The sequence below is a fragment of the Dromiciops gliroides genome, chromosome 6 (genome assembly GCF_019393635.1).
Source record: "Dromiciops gliroides isolate mDroGli1 chromosome 6, mDroGli1.pri, whole genome shotgun sequence".
NCBI classification, from domain to species: domain Eukaryota; kingdom Metazoa; phylum Chordata; class Mammalia; order Microbiotheria; family Microbiotheriidae; genus Dromiciops; species Dromiciops gliroides.
Genome location: NC_057866.1, coordinates 85,551,973 through 85,567,235, shown reverse-complemented (window position 1 = coordinate 85,567,235; position 15,263 = coordinate 85,551,973). Strand labels below are relative to the sequence as shown.

The 15,263-nt window shown below is 41.2% G+C and overlaps 1 protein-coding gene across 1 annotated transcript; it reads left to right on the top strand.

The window, feature by feature from the left end:
* Window positions 1-261: 261 nt before the first annotated feature.
* Window positions 262-11,648, top strand: TMEM128 (transmembrane protein 128). Its single transcript, XM_043971531.1, has 5 exons — window positions 262-382; window positions 3,631-3,778; window positions 5,449-5,607; window positions 8,936-9,043; window positions 10,722-11,648. Exons 1-4 carry the CDS (start codon window positions 277-279, stop codon window positions 9,033-9,035), a joined length of 513 nt encoding a protein of 170 aa, XP_043827466.1. The 5' UTR covers window positions 262-276; the 3' UTR covers window positions 9,036-9,043; window positions 10,722-11,648.
* Window positions 11,649-15,263: the final 3,615 nt, after the last annotated feature.

The window sequence follows — 15,263 nt, the reverse complement described above, 5'->3', positions numbered from 1 at the left end:
GACTGGAGATGGCTTCGGATGTTTTGGGTTTAAGTGGCTGGCCCAGGGTCACAGGGCTAAGTAAGTGTCTGGGGTGAGCCTGCGCTCTATCCATCGCACCACCCAGCCGCCCACAGGCCAGTCCGCTAGTTTTCCTGAGGGAAGCGCGTTATTTCCGTCCATAGACTTCCCGGCTACTTCTCCCGCTTCCTGGTAATTCGGAAGGCCTGCAGTCCTGGGGAAAGTGGGCAGAACCTGCGACCTCTCTCGAAACGTCACTTCCGCCGTGGGGCCAAGATGGCAACGGCAATGGACTCGGTCGAGCTCCAGCAGCTGAGGCGGCGCTTCCAGCAGGAGGCCGAGTCCTTACTGGGGGGCTCGGCGCTTCGAGGACACGGGGCAGGGCCGGTAAGGTGGCAGCTAGCGCCCACTCACCCGAACAGTACCTGATGGCCTGGGGCTGGAGGCGGGGGAGGAAGTGACCTGTTCCGGAGCTCTGACACACTTCGCTTGGCGCGAGTCTCCGACGTGCAGCGCGCGTCGCTTCCTCCCTTCCCCGCCTATCGTCCTGGTTGCGCGCGCCTCTTCCTCTCTGCCCCCGCCTATTCACGTTAGGCTGCGAGTGTCTCCTTTCTGCGCCAGTTCGTTTCCGCGGGAGCGCGCACCTCCCCCCCCCCCCCGCCCATCGCCGCGGGGGCGCGCCTCTCCCCTCTCAATGCGCCCTTTACTCCATCCCTGGCCTGGCTGCGTTAGGAGGCCACTCCCAAGAGGAGAAGCCGGCATCTCCCCTATAGTAGAGACCTGTAAATGGTAGAGCTGGAAGGAGACATCTGGAACGACAGGCGGGGAAACTGAGGCCGGAGAGGGGCCAGGGTCATGCAGCGTACAAGTGGAAGCCGAGTTGTTGTGGCCCAGAGGATGCTGGGGAAAGGAGGGCTTCACCCCCCTTCCCCCCAGACTCTCAAGGTTTTGTGTTGTGATGATAGGAAAAGTCAGGTGCCCTGACATGGCATTCCTGGGCCTTTTAATTTGGTAGGGCGGCGAGACTGGCCGTGGGCCGGTGCCTCCGAGTTCGAATCCAGATTGGTGACATTTCAGTCCCTTTTTGCTTCCTATCTAGCCCCAAGCGGTTGTGAGGATGAAATGAGATGAGGTTAGACCCCTTGCCAAAGTGAAAATGACATGGAAAAGTGTCAGTTATCATAAAGTCCTTCCAGGGCCAAGAGTGTTTACATTTAAGGGCTGCATGCTTTCCTGTTTCCTGATCCGTAGAGTCAGTGTCCCCTCATGCCCAGCATTGACTTCCCCAGGGCACCTCGGGGAATGGTCAGGTTCCCTTAACCTGGGCTCTAAAGCCCCTGGGTCAGTAAATGTAAACATATCAAGCGCCTACTGTGTGCTAAGCTCCGGGATACAAAGAAAGGGAGACCTTCTCTGCCCTCAAGGAGCTGACTGTACTAGGGGAAAGACAGTATGAAGACAGTTGTGTCCTAGCCAGCTGTATACAGGATAAACTGAGATAATCACCGGAAGCAAGAGAATGAAAGGTATTGGGAAAGGCTTCTTGTCTTCTTCAGTAGGACTTTAGCTGAGTCTTAAAGCAACTAGCAAATGATCTTGGGTGAGCCTTGAGAGGCCTCACTTTCCTCCACAGTTGGTGAAAGGACTGGACTCTTGGATCCATAAGGCCTTTTTCATTTATAGAATTTGGTGATTCTGGGAAAACATACTGGACTGAGAGTCTGGATTTGAGAATTAGGCCCTGGCAATCACTTAAGCTTCTATTCCCTCAGCTCCCTTATGTGTAAAATGGGGGTCTTAGACTCACTTCACAGGACTGCTGTGAGGAAAGTAATTTGCAAACTACGTGAAAGTGAGTCATAATTTGGAATAGTAGGTTTTATATTTTTCAGAAGGCTGTGTTGTGCCAGTTCCTTCTGCACTCAGTTGTGAGTCCTTCATGCCTGGGAGGATGCCTGAAAATAACTTTCATTTAAAGCCTAGCTTCTTAAACTGTGAGTTGTGACTCCATATATGGGATCCTGTAACTGAAAGTTGGGGTCAGGAAAAATTTGGCAACTGTAAAAGATTATGTATGGATACCTCCGGTGAAAAGGGGGTGGAAAGTGGAGAAAGTTTAAGAAGCCCGGATTTATAGGATCACTTTTGTCTCTGTGAGTAAATCTAGCAGACAATAGGCGTTGTGGACAGAGCTGTAGGCTGAAAGTAGGTCAGGTTTCTAGACGGTGGCTCTGTTATTAACTCACCCTTGGTTTGGGCATTGAACACTCCTTTGAACATTAGTTTCCTCATATGTAAAATAAATGATTTGTGGGAAATATGTACTAACTCAAAGTTCCAGTCCCGAGGAGTCTCCCATAATCTTCTGAATGCTAGGGAAATCAGGAACAGCTCTTGAAACGTCTCATTTTTATAGACTAAACAAGGATAGGCTGGTAATGTTTAACAGTTGCTCTCTGAAAGTTTACACGGGACACACCTTTCCATTTAATCTGCTTTATTAGCATTTTCTCCCTTATTTTCATATGTCTAGACAATCAGCAAAACAATAAATCAAGCTCTGATTTATAGCATTTGCTGATTTCCAAGGTGTAAATGCTCACACTGAAAACTTAACAGTTGGCTCTCACATAAATAAGCTCTTAGCAGCTAGGTGGTGTAGTGTATAGAGCACTTGACCTTGAGTCAGCAAGTTATTGTTCAGATCATTTTTTCAGTCAGTTCTGACTGTGAGGATCAAATGAAAGCATGTAAGTAAAGGCTATACAAATTTCATTATTTAATAAATGCTTTTTAATTTGTTTATTAAGTCCTATGAATATTTCCTCACTCATTGAGGAGCTATATTGCTTTATTTTTATAATTGCAGTTAGAATCCATTTTTATATACTTCCATAGCTAAAGAATCCTAGAATGTCAGAGCTACAAGGGACTTTAAAATTCATTCCGTTCTTACTCTCCTTTTTTTGACAGATGAAACTGAACCCCAGAGAGGTGAGATTACTTGCCTAAAGCCACAGGGCAAGTTAGTGATAGAGTTGGGAGTAGAAACCTGTGGTTGCCAACATTTTTTTCTCTATTTTTTTTTTAACCTACTAATAAAGATTCAGGCTTCTGACAGATGATAAATTGAATCAGCATCAATTTTCAGGTGACAAAATAATCCCATCCCTGTAAAGTGTCTCATTTTTCTCTGAAGGTTTCCAAGTATAACTGATATTACCCTCAAAAATATTTATTAGGATGAAATGAGTCCAGTATTTTGAGAATAATATTCCTTTTCTACTGTTCTTTTCCCTCACAAATATGTTTACATCTAAAAAGTCTGGGGATGAGGGGTGGCTAGGTGGCGCAGTGGATAGAGCGCTGGCCCTGGAGTTAGGAGTACCTGGGTTCGGGTCGGGCCTCAGACACTTAACACTTACTAGCTGTCTGACCCTGGGCAAGTCACTTAACCCCAATTGCCTCACTAAAAAAAAAAAAAGTCTGGGGATGAGATCAGTGTTACTCTTCCTTTTCTAATATTTACTCTTATCTGCTACAGAGACAATCTAGGTTCTTCACCAGAAGTGATAAAATAGATGATGCATTGCCTCATTTTGTAGAGTAATGAACAAAACCTCTTCTTATTTGCAGAAGAATCTACAGCTGTTGAGAGAAAAGAAAAACCCCTTCCAAGACTTAATATCCATTCTGCCTTTTGGATTTTGGCATCCATTGTTGTAACGTATTATGTTGAATTTTTTAAAACTGTGAAAGAAAACATACAAACAAGTGGGTAAGGACATTCAGTTTTGCAAGTGACCATTTTAGTGAATATGTTGCTTTATTTTTAATGTTTTGCTTTTATCAACAAATGAAACCGTCTAAGTTCCTTTTCAAGATCCCACTGGGAGGATTCCTATGTAATCTAGATATCTTTATTTTAAGTAAGCCCATTATTTTAAAACCATTACTTTTCTTTTCTTTTCTTTTCTTTTTTGCGGGGCAGTGGGGGTTAAGTGACTTGCCCAGGGTCACACAGCTAGTGTGTGTCAAGTATCTGAGGCTGGATTTGAACTCAGGTACTCCTGAATCCAGGGCTGGTGCTTTATCCACTGAGCCACCTAGCTGCCTGGTTTTGTTTTGTTTTTTAAGTCATATTCAGTTCAACAACTACTTACTGACATCTTTGGGGAATAGAAGAGAAATATGAAACACAGTTCCTGACCTCAAAGACTTTACAGTCTCCTTGGTGAAATATGACATGAATATAGAAGAAAGAATAATATGACATTGACTGATTTCTATTGTCAGAGCTGTCTGTGAGCACTGAGTGCTTTGGAGCTTAGAGAAAGGAGGGAGGTATGAGAAGGTTCTGTTCAGAAAAGTCTCAAGAGCTTTTCATAGCTTAGCTGGGCCTGAGGAATGTGACTAGGCCTTGAATGTGGAGAAAGGGGTGAAGAACGAGCTTCTGAGAGGCATTGGCGGTAGTGGGAGAAGCCCTGGGTTTGGAGTCAGAAGATAAGGTGGCATCACCTTGGGAAAGTCACTTCATCTCTCTGAGGCTCAGTTTCTTCTCTTTTAACAAAGGTTTTTCAAAATTGAGTTAAATGTAATTTAGCATAACTAACCAATACACTGTGTCTGACTAGATTTAATATCCTAAGATCATAGTGCTTACTTTTGCATTTTCTCAGGTTTTCTATGAGACTGGATGGTCGTTAAAAAGAATTACTTATCATTAAACAAAATGTTGTTTTGGGGGCAGCTAGATGGTGCAGTGGATAGAGCACCGGCCCTGGAGTCAGGAGTACCTGAGTTCAAATCCGACCTCAGACACTTACCACTTACTAGCTGTGTGACCCTGGGCAAGTCACTTAACCCCAATTGCCTCACTAAAAAAAAGGAAAAAAAAAAATGTTGTTTTGGTTTTGGGATCTTTTCAGCGTATATTACTTTAGTCTTTTTGTATAATGTGTTCCCTTACTTCTGTTGACTTCACTTTGACCGTGCCCAATGTCCTCATCTTTTTTTGGTTCCTGCAGCATTTGGCACTTTTCACCAGTCTCTCGTCCCAGACACCTGCATTTTCATGATGCTTGCTTCTGTCCTCTGGCTCTCCTGCTTATCTAGGCTAATCCTCCTCAGTCTCCTTTTCATGGTCACTGCCAATGCTGCCCTCCCTTTCTGCTCAGTGCATCCAAAGGCTGTTGTTATCTTATGTTGCTATTGAGTTCTTTCAGGCCTTTATGCCTTGGCTCCCCAACAAGATTACAGAGTTCTCAAGGGCAGGGCCAGTATTCAGTCTGCTTTATTTTCTCCATCAGTCCCACTATTTGTTGTTTTTCCTTTTAATTGATAATTTGGAGGCAGTGGTTTTGATTTTGTGGTAGCGGATTAAACTTTTGAAGTTTGTAACCATTTCTTGACTGTTCTTTTGTGCTGTTGTTCTTTTTTTTCCTTCAGGTGGCTTCTAGTTGGTATCAGCCTTTTGATCACAAGCTTAGCTATTGCGTTTTACTGCATATTGTATCTGGAATGGTATTGTGGAATTGGAGACTATGATGTCAGATATCCGGTACTGATACCTCTTACAACTGCTACTTTCATTTTAGCAGGAATTTGGTAAGTCAATTTTGGTGTAAAACACAGTTAATAATAGTTCATTTCTGGAAAAGCCCCGAAATATAGCAAAATTCTAAAGTAGATCTTTATGCCTCTCCTTTTTCTGTATCTGAGACTCTGACATCTTATGCTGCTTTGATTTTGGTCTAGTGATAAATAGTTAAAATTTGAAATGTGACAGAACAGCTGTAACTAGCATATTTACAGTTGGCTTATATGTGGTGGGGATTATGTTGAGCATGACTGCCAGATGAGCAGGAAATCGAATCCAGGACACTATGAGATTTCTGTATTGATGAAGGACTGGTTACTGCTGGCAGGGAGAGGCAATATGGGGTGGGGTGCAGACCCAGGAAGGAGGAAGTATGCCTGGGACAAAAGTTCATCTTAGAGCTGGGCCAGGCAAGGGAGGGATTTACCTGGGTAGTAGTGGGGAAAGTAGAGTTACACTGATCAATTTTCCTGGAAACCTACAAATTTCCATTTCACACATATATAGAGTACTTGCTCTATATCCATAAGTATAGCACTTGTGCTAATCATGGCAATATAGCTTTTTTTCCTGAAGTTTCTTTAATGTCTTATTTTTTATGCCATAATCATTTTCTATTATGCCTTCCCCTCAACCCTTAGAAAAAGTGAGCAAAACTTAGCAGCACAGAGACTGACAGTGTCTGCAGCATCTACATTCACAAGCACCTCCCCTCTCTATTGAGAAGGAAGTAAGGTTTTTTCATCTGCCAAGATTACAGTTGCAATCTTCTTTTCCTACTTCACTATTTTAATGGATTCATAATCCAACTGATGTGTGGGTACTCCCCCTGTGAGTATAGACACAAGCTATCCATGCTTATCGTCCTGTGTAGTTATTGTCCTATAAATTTTCAGTAGAGGATCCATCCTACATGACGGGGACCTTTCTCTACATTGTTTTGTTTCATGTTACTTGGGCCATACTTTTGATGTATTCCTAGCCCATGTCCTGGATAGCCCTTTTACACCATTTTCTTGTATATGAGCCATAAATGATAGTATGTTGCTTTCTTACTCCCATCATTCATTTCTCTATTTCCCTTTGGGCCACCTGCAACAATGATCCTTTAATTGTTGTCCTAATGTTTTCCATCCACGTAGCATAATCATAAGCATGTGGTTGTTGAAAAACAATGGGACTTTAGGTTTGGAAGCAGGTAGAGATTACAGGAAGTGCATTGTAGTTTTCCAAATGCAATCTATTCCTTTCTGCTCAGCGCTATCCTGATTTGAAGGACTTTCTAGATAGCAGGCTTCATATATTTGTTTTTTTTCTGGTGTGGATCATTAAACCAATCTCTTCTTAGTGGTCATGGATTTCATTAAGAATCTCCTGTGGGGTGGGATTAATACCATCATCACACTATATACAAGTAGGGTCTGGAAAACTTTGATATCTCTAGGGAATCTCTCTACCATATGGGACTAGGTGCAAGACATTTTCTTGAATCAGTAAAGAACTTTGATTTAGTATGTCTTCCTGTTTTATGCCTTGCTTTATATTAATAAGGTCATTGAATAAAGTTATCTCTGATTATATCCATCTTTTTTTTTGGTGGAACAGTGAGGGTTGAGTGACTTGCCCAGAGTCACACAGCTATTAAGTGTCAAGTGTCTGAGGGCGGATTTGAACTCAGGACCTCCTGAATCCAGGGCCGATGCTGTATCCACTGCACCACCTAGCTGCCCCTAAATGTCTATTTTCTGAGCCCCAATCTTGGTCAAGTTAGAGCCGCTCATTCTTAGAAAATTGGCCACAAGATAATGAATTTTGCTGGTCACAGCAATTCATGAGAATGGTCTTAAGTTCAGTAAAGGGTTTTGTGGCCTGTACCATTGGGGGAATTTCTGACACCAATGAAATTAAAATTTCTTAAAGAAAGAGACTACAAATTAAAGAGTATTAATTTTTATTATTGTGTTACCAACAAAATAATACTGAGTTAGAGTCACACTTGATCACAATTAAATAAAAATTGCTAGGTGAAGTGATCCAATTTAACTATGCTGGGGGAAACCCTCAAAACCCTTTACATTTCCAGAGTGCAAAATCTTTATGCTTTTACCTGAGGAAGGAAGACATCTGCTTCATGTCTGCAGAAGTAATGTTTTCTGATGAGGTTTTGGGGCAACTCAAAGTATTAGAACTACACTTATTTAACCCACTGTTGAACATTTGGACCAGTTAATATTGAGAATATTCCTTTTTTTTTGCTCAACATAATTCGTTTGTCATTTATTCAGATGGACCTCTGCAAGTTTTTGGAGCAATAGATAGAATGAAAGATATATTTCTACATTGAGTTCTGTTGCTATGGTGTTAGGCATGTAACTAAATATAGTCTTGCAAGTAAAGAAAGACATTTATAGTAGCTCACTTAGGGTAAATATTTTTGTCAATGAAACCCTTTCAGTAGTTCTAGATGACAGTGTATAAGATAACACACAGTGAGTATAAAACTGATTCCTTTTAGGGTTAAGACAACTTACTACAAAATGTCCCCCTTCCCCTCCGTCCCCACCCCCCCCCTTCATTGCTAAATTAAGTACTTTAACATTGTACACAATATATTTCTTTTCCCTTTCTTTCATTGGAGCCTCACCAGGACATGAGAAAAGGAACAGAGGGGAGCAGTGGAATAGTACCTTTGGTTTCTTATAGCTTTGCTGCCAGGGAAACTAATTGCAGGATATATACAAGATTTAGTTGCTCAGGCACGTCTAATGTAATGGGCCTATTTCTCTGTTGATAATTCTATCTCATATAAACATTATAGAAATAATTACACTCGAGACATGTAAAATTCTTTACATAATTAAAGTTAATTTATTTTCTATTTACTTAATTTTTTTATTACCTCTATTTCCCAACATGTCTTACTTCTCTCCACCCCTCCCCACCAACACATCAAGTTTAAAAAAAAAAAGACAAGTTTTGAAAAAAGATGACTTAATGGTAAGGAAAACTATATTCAACTTATTTCTTGCCTTTTTTTTTTTTCCATTTCTAGCACCTAGCACAGTTCCTGGCATATACTAAATGCTTAATAAATGCCTTTTGACTGGACTGGACTGGACTGGACTGGACTGAAATGGGGAGACTTGAGGCAGGAGGCCAAAAGGCCTGGGTGAGAGGTGATTAGGGCCTGAACCAAGGTGATAGCTGTTTATTTGATATTTCCAAGCAGTATACAAAGTGAGTTTTTTCAACATAACTTAAACTGGAATAGACATTCCTTTGTACAGATATTATTTTAAAAAGTGAAACTAACTCATTTTTTCCTTTTCTTTTCAGTTTCAACATTGCTTTATGGCCTGTGTGGACACTTTTCACTCCTTTGATATTATTTACCCAGTTTATGGGTGCTATTATGCTTGTCTCCCTCCTTGGCTGATAGTCAAGGTAATAATAGTCATGAAATAGCAAGATAATAACATTCATGAAATATCCATTTTAAGCAACATGCTAATGCCTGCTTTATTTCATATTTGAAAATTTGAAAAATTTAGCAGCCTACTTTGGAAATATCATTAATGGTTGGTTTCTTTTTAGTTATTACTAAATCAGGACCTATGTGATTTAGGCCAGGGAAGAGTGGGCCTTTCCATTTATTTAAGTTTGGAACATATTTAAGTTTCAAGTTTGGAACAAAAGTATATCAATCAATTTGGTAGCCCTGTGGAGATGGATTTGAAGGAGGGGAAGAGACTGAAAGCATGGAGATCAATTAGTAAGCTATTGAAAATGTAGGCAATGCGCCATGAGGGCTTGAACTAGGGTGCTGAGGAGGGTATCATATGAGAGAGATTGTGGAGATAGAACCAACTGGACTTGGCACCAGAAGAGTGAAAAATAAAAGATAGCTCTGAGGTTGGGGAAATGGAGGAATGATGGCGTTCTGGACTGAAACAGGAAATCTAGGAGGCAGAGTAAGTTTGGGGGGGAAAGATAATGAATTTTGTTGTGGACTTGTTGAGTTGGAGTCATCTATTCCAATATCCATTTGGAGTGGTCTAGTAGGTAGCTAGTGATGGTGACTGGTGCTCTGGAGAGGGATGGTGTTTTAATCCATAGACTTTTGAGTCATTTACATAGAGGTATTAATAAAACCCATAGAAATTGATGTTCACTGAAAAAGCATAGAGGGAGGAAACCCGAGAGAGCCCTCAAGTATACTTTTTTTTTCTAGTGGGTCAAACATGGATGATGATTGAGCGAAGGAAACCAAGAAAGTGTAGCCAGACAAGAGAGAACATTGTCTTGAAACCCAGAGAGGAAAGAATACCAAGGAATAAGGGGTAGTCAGCAGTGCCAAAAGCTATAGAGAGAGGTAAACAATTATGAGGACTGATGAAAGGCCATTGGATCTAGCAAACAAATCATTGATAACTTTGGAGAGAGCAGTTTTATTAGCATGATATGGGGTTGGAAACCAGATTGCAAGGGGCTAAGAAGTAAATGAAAGGTAAGGAAGTGGAGGCAACTAGTATAAATTACTTTTTTTTTAGGAGTTTAACTGGGAAAGGGATGTGGGAATGTAGCTTGAGGGAATGGCAAGGAAATCTTCAAGAGAAGATTTTTTAAGCGTCGAGGATGTCTGGGCATGTTAATAAGTGGAAGTGAAAGAATCAGTTTATTAAAAAAAAAGATTAGAGAGAGAGAAGAGATGTTGAAAGGGACACATTACTGGCAGAAATAGGATGGGGTGGGATGAAGGGCACAAATACAGGGATAGGCCTTGGCGAGGAGAGTAGCCACCTCTTTGTCAGTGATTAGAGTAGAGAGTGGGGGATAATGTTAAGGAGTTTTAAGTTTATGATTGGGGAGAAGAGGGAGCTCATGACAGATGCTCTCTATTTCCTTCATAAAGTATAATGTGAGGTCCTTTGTCTTTTTGGGGAGTGAGGGAGTAAGGGGTATGAGTTAGGGGTGGCAGTATTATTGACTTGAGAGAAGAGAAGGTTTGAAATAGCCATGGTATGAGTGTAGTGATGATGAAATAATAAAATACTATTTTGAATATTTAGATTTAAAATTTTTCCCTTTTTTGGTGGGAATCTAAATAATGTTTTTCTTTTAGGTTTTAGATCGAAAGTAAATGTGTAAACACCAAACCAATAAAACAGAATGTGGATGAAGAATGGAGCAAGCCATAAAGTATTTCCAGTCTCCAGAAAGAGTTTTACCTGGAAAAGTGTGACAATAGACAGTTGCTTGAAATCTAGGTGGATTCTTTTTTTGGTACCACCACCCTGAGTTTAAGTTGTGGAATTACACAGATAACTGTTAACGTTTAAATGATTTTTTGAAAATTACAGTTTGAGTTTTAATGACTAGGGAAAAGTATTATAATTTAAAGGTCTATGGTTAAAAGTAAAATTTATATTTTAGCTTTAGAATGCATTCCCAATATTTTGTTTGAATGATTAATTTATTTCAGCCCCTTTTCCGGGGTCTATAGGTAATTTTGTATGTTGATTCCATGTGTCTTTAAAAGAATTACATTGTCCTGTGCTTCTAGAACTCATTTAATTAATTATGGTATATTTTATTTTTACAATTTTTTTTGTTAGATGGGAGTACTTGTTAAAAGCAGTACTTTCCCTATACCTCTTAATATTAAATTATCTCTTATGTAAATAATATGGCAAGTTTAATGTATTTGTTTAATGTTAGGGTTTTTTTAATCATTTAAAATGAGTTTAATACTTTTTTTCTTAACATTAAATTACATTTTGCAAAAGGTGCCTCTTTTAATTTTTTTATGTGTTTACAAATTGTACATACCCTTGAATTTTGTCACCTTCTGGGGAGAAGTGTTCAGGGATGCATTAAAAAATCATTCCTAACTTAAATACAGAAATGCCTAAATTTAAAATGTGGCTTTAATGTATGACATGGGAACAAAAATCCTTGATCTTCATTCTTTTCTCTTTTTTCTTTTCCTTTCTTTTTTTTTTGATGTTTATTCTTTTCACTGTGATAAATTTAATTCCACAAACACTATGTGTTTGATATTATCCCTCTCCATCCCTTACCCAAAAATAAAATAGTGCTTCTGAAGTGCTCCCTAAGGAGTTTACATTTTATCCTTGGATAGGTGGGGGATGTTGGGGAGCAGTATGGGCACAAAGAAGTAAATCCAAGTTAATTTTGAAGAGGAAGAAAGTACTGACCCCTAAGGAGCTAGAGAAGCATTCATGGAAGAGCATCTCATGTAAGAATGAGAACAATCACATTTCTGTAGTGAAGCTCATAGGACCTTAGATATAGAGCTGAAAGAGACCTCTGCCCATCTGTCTAAATCCCTCATTTTACAGAGAAGGAAACAAGTCTGCATGGCTTGTTCTCTGGTGCAGCGTACATGAAGTCATTAGTTTGGAGTCTGATTGTGGAAGGTTTCAGACTGAAGATTTTGCATTTTATCCTAGGGAACCACTGGAGATTTTTGGGTATCAAATTAATGTGGTCAGACCTGTTGCATTGGGAACGTTATTTTGGCATCTGCTTAGGGGATGAGTCGGAGAAGGAAGTCTTGAAGTGACCAGTGAGGCTATTTTAGTAGTTCCGGCAAGCGGTGAATAGGTCCTGAGTGAGGGAAGTGGTTACCCTGAAACAAGGTAATGATTATGAGACCAAAAGGGAGATGGAGAGGTAGAAATGACAGAACTTGGTAACTGATTTGATATGGGGAAAGGAGAAAGCCAAGGATAACTCTGAGGAGGCAAACTTCTCCATGAGAGAAAATTTGTGACTTCAAAAGAAATGGGGAGGGAGGCTTAGAGGAGGGACAGACTTAGACATTTTGTACATGCTGGGTTTGAGAAGCCTTGGGGACATTCCTGCATGTGTAGCAGCCAATTTGAAATGTGAATGGCCGTAAGGAGAGATTAGAGCCAAATATAAATATTTGGGAGTCTGCACAGAGAAAATAATTGATTACATGGGAGCTTAAGAGAGTGTCCCAATCCCCATGCTTAAAGTGAAGGAGATAAGTAATCCAGTTGAGGAGACTGAGATGTGAGACAGGTTAGACCGAAGGATTAGGAGAAAGCAATGTTGTGAGAAGTCAGGGAGAAGAGAATGTCCAGGGAGACGAGATTAGGCAACCATGACAATCTGCAGAAGGCAAGGAGAATGAAGATTGAGAAAAGGACATTGTTGAGGTGGTTGGAGAGTACAGTTTCGGTGGAGTAGTGACATTAAGCCAGGTTGTAAGAGGTTGAGAAGTGAGTGAGAGATGAGGAAGTCAAGGTAGGGTATGTAGCAGGTTTTCAGAGACAGAGATAAAGCATTATGCACCCTCTCTGTACCAAGCACTTTGCTAAGTGCTGGGAATACAAATACAAGCAAAAAGCAAGGAGTTTATGTTCAAATGGGGAAAGACAACATATAAAAAGCTACTGAAAAGCAAGTTGGATTGGGAAGAGAAGGTACCTGAGCTGATATTAGGTTCAGAAGGAGACCGGGAGTCATGGGCTTAACTAGCTTTGGAACAAGTGTGACTGACGTGCTTCCTCAAATAGAGACTTGGGGACGCACCAATCAGAGAAGACTAGATCTGGAGGCATTGCCAGAGGTATAAACCACAATATCACGAGGGAATGGCAGAATGAAAGTTTTTAAGGATGGAGAGACCCAGGAATGTTCAGGGAGTAGGTTCAATTGAGATTAGATAATATGAATTTATTGTGAGCTGAAGTCATCTTTGTTGGACCACCTTCAGCAGCATGGAAGAAGGTAATTTATGACTGAGGTTTGGTAAGGCAAAAGATTAAGGGACAGAGTCAGTTGAATTGGTCATCTGAAGGATAAGGACTAATGGGAGGGAAGTGAGATGAGAGTCAGAGTGATGGAGGGATAGATGAAGGCATGGACAAACTGGATGTCAAGTTAGAATGATGGATAGGTATATTCTTAGCAGAAGTAAGGCAGGGCAGCTAGGTGGCACAGTGGATAGAGCACCGGCCCTGGATTCAGGAGGACCTGAGTTCAAATCCAGCTTCAGACACTTGACACTTACTAGCTGTGTGACCCTGGGCAAGTCACTTAACCCCAATTGTCTCACCAAAAAAAGAAAAAAAATTAAAAAGTAAGGCAGAGGGAAAATACAAAAATGAAGTTAAGATAATAGGAAAATTTCAGATTTGGCTCATGGAGATAGCACAAACATGGGTAATGAGGTTCTATAAGGTGTGACTTTTGGGTGACTAAAGTAGGTTGAAAGTATATGTCAGTGGTATCAAACTCAAGTAAAAACAAATCTCCAAAGCTGCATATTAATTGGTGGTTGTCTAAGTTAATACACATTTTCCAATTACATTTTCATCTGATGTTGCTCGCACTGGGGAGGTGATCAGAAGCTGTGAATTTGACACTTCTGCTCTATGTCATAGGAGTTAAGACTGATGAACTACTAGTTCATCAACCAGAGGAAATAATCAGCATGTATTTTGAAGTCACAAAGTATGAGGGCAGAGATTGGGAGAGTGACCTGGAGGTCAGTAGTTATAGCAACTGGGCTCAGAGCTGGGTGATACAGGAAGACCTGGTAAACCACAGAAGTAGTTAATGATGGCATCAGAGGACGGAGTCTGGATGTTGCGGTGAGGAGCAAGGAGCACGCCTACTTCTGACACCCAGAGCCAGGAGAGGAGAGGCTGGCCAGGGGTGCAGTGTCTTCTAGACAGAAGACACATTCCTAAGAACATGAGAATATGGAAAAAGTGTGAGAGGAAAAGGATGAGGATGAAAGGGACAATGGAAGACAGAGGGCAGAGGAGATGAAGACTGAGGAGGGTGGGGTAGGGCTGGAGTGGGTGACGAATGGGCCACAAAAGAAAAATTTGCCTTAGTAGATGGCAGTTAAATCACCAGGATTAGCAGAGAGGTTGGGAATTTGCTAGCCATAGCATGGGAGGCAGGCTGGGGGTGGGATGGGGACTGCAGGGAAGTACTAGTTAACTGGGTCACATGTTGAATTTAACTGATTTGAATGATGGTGGGCAGTGTCTGATAGGACTGTGGGATAAGCCCTTTTTCCTCCTTCACAAACACTAGAAAACTGGGATGAAGGAGAAATTGTTAATTAGAGGGTAAGGGTCTTTTTGAGGCATCAGGGAGGTTGGGTCAGACCATTGGGTCAGTATAAGAATAACCCGGTCAGTAAATGTGAATCAGGTCCTAGGAGCCTGACAACGCATTTGGTGACAGTTCTTTTTCCTTATCCCAAGATCGTAGTGATTGAAGGGTACCCAGAAGTTACCCTATAGATGGAGGCTACAGCTAGTTATGTATCTGAGACCCTGATCCTTGACAGGGTTCTCCTGAGAGGTGCCTGGTGGGTGCTGGAGGGGTAAGTCTTTGTGCTCCTCAGATACTGGGCAGATTAGGTTCTGCCTGGCTGTACATTCCAAGGAATCCTCGAATCCAATCCTAGGGAGGGACCAGAGCTGGAGCCAGGGTCCCCACTATCCTAGGTCCAGTTTGGTAAACTATGGAGTAGGTGCCGGAGCAGGGCTTCGGTGACAGCTTTGGCTTTTGGGTTTATCAGAGTTTGAGTAGCGTCCAAGGTCAAGAAGAGGAAGTCAAATCATTAGGCAAAAAAGTTAGCAGATCGGGG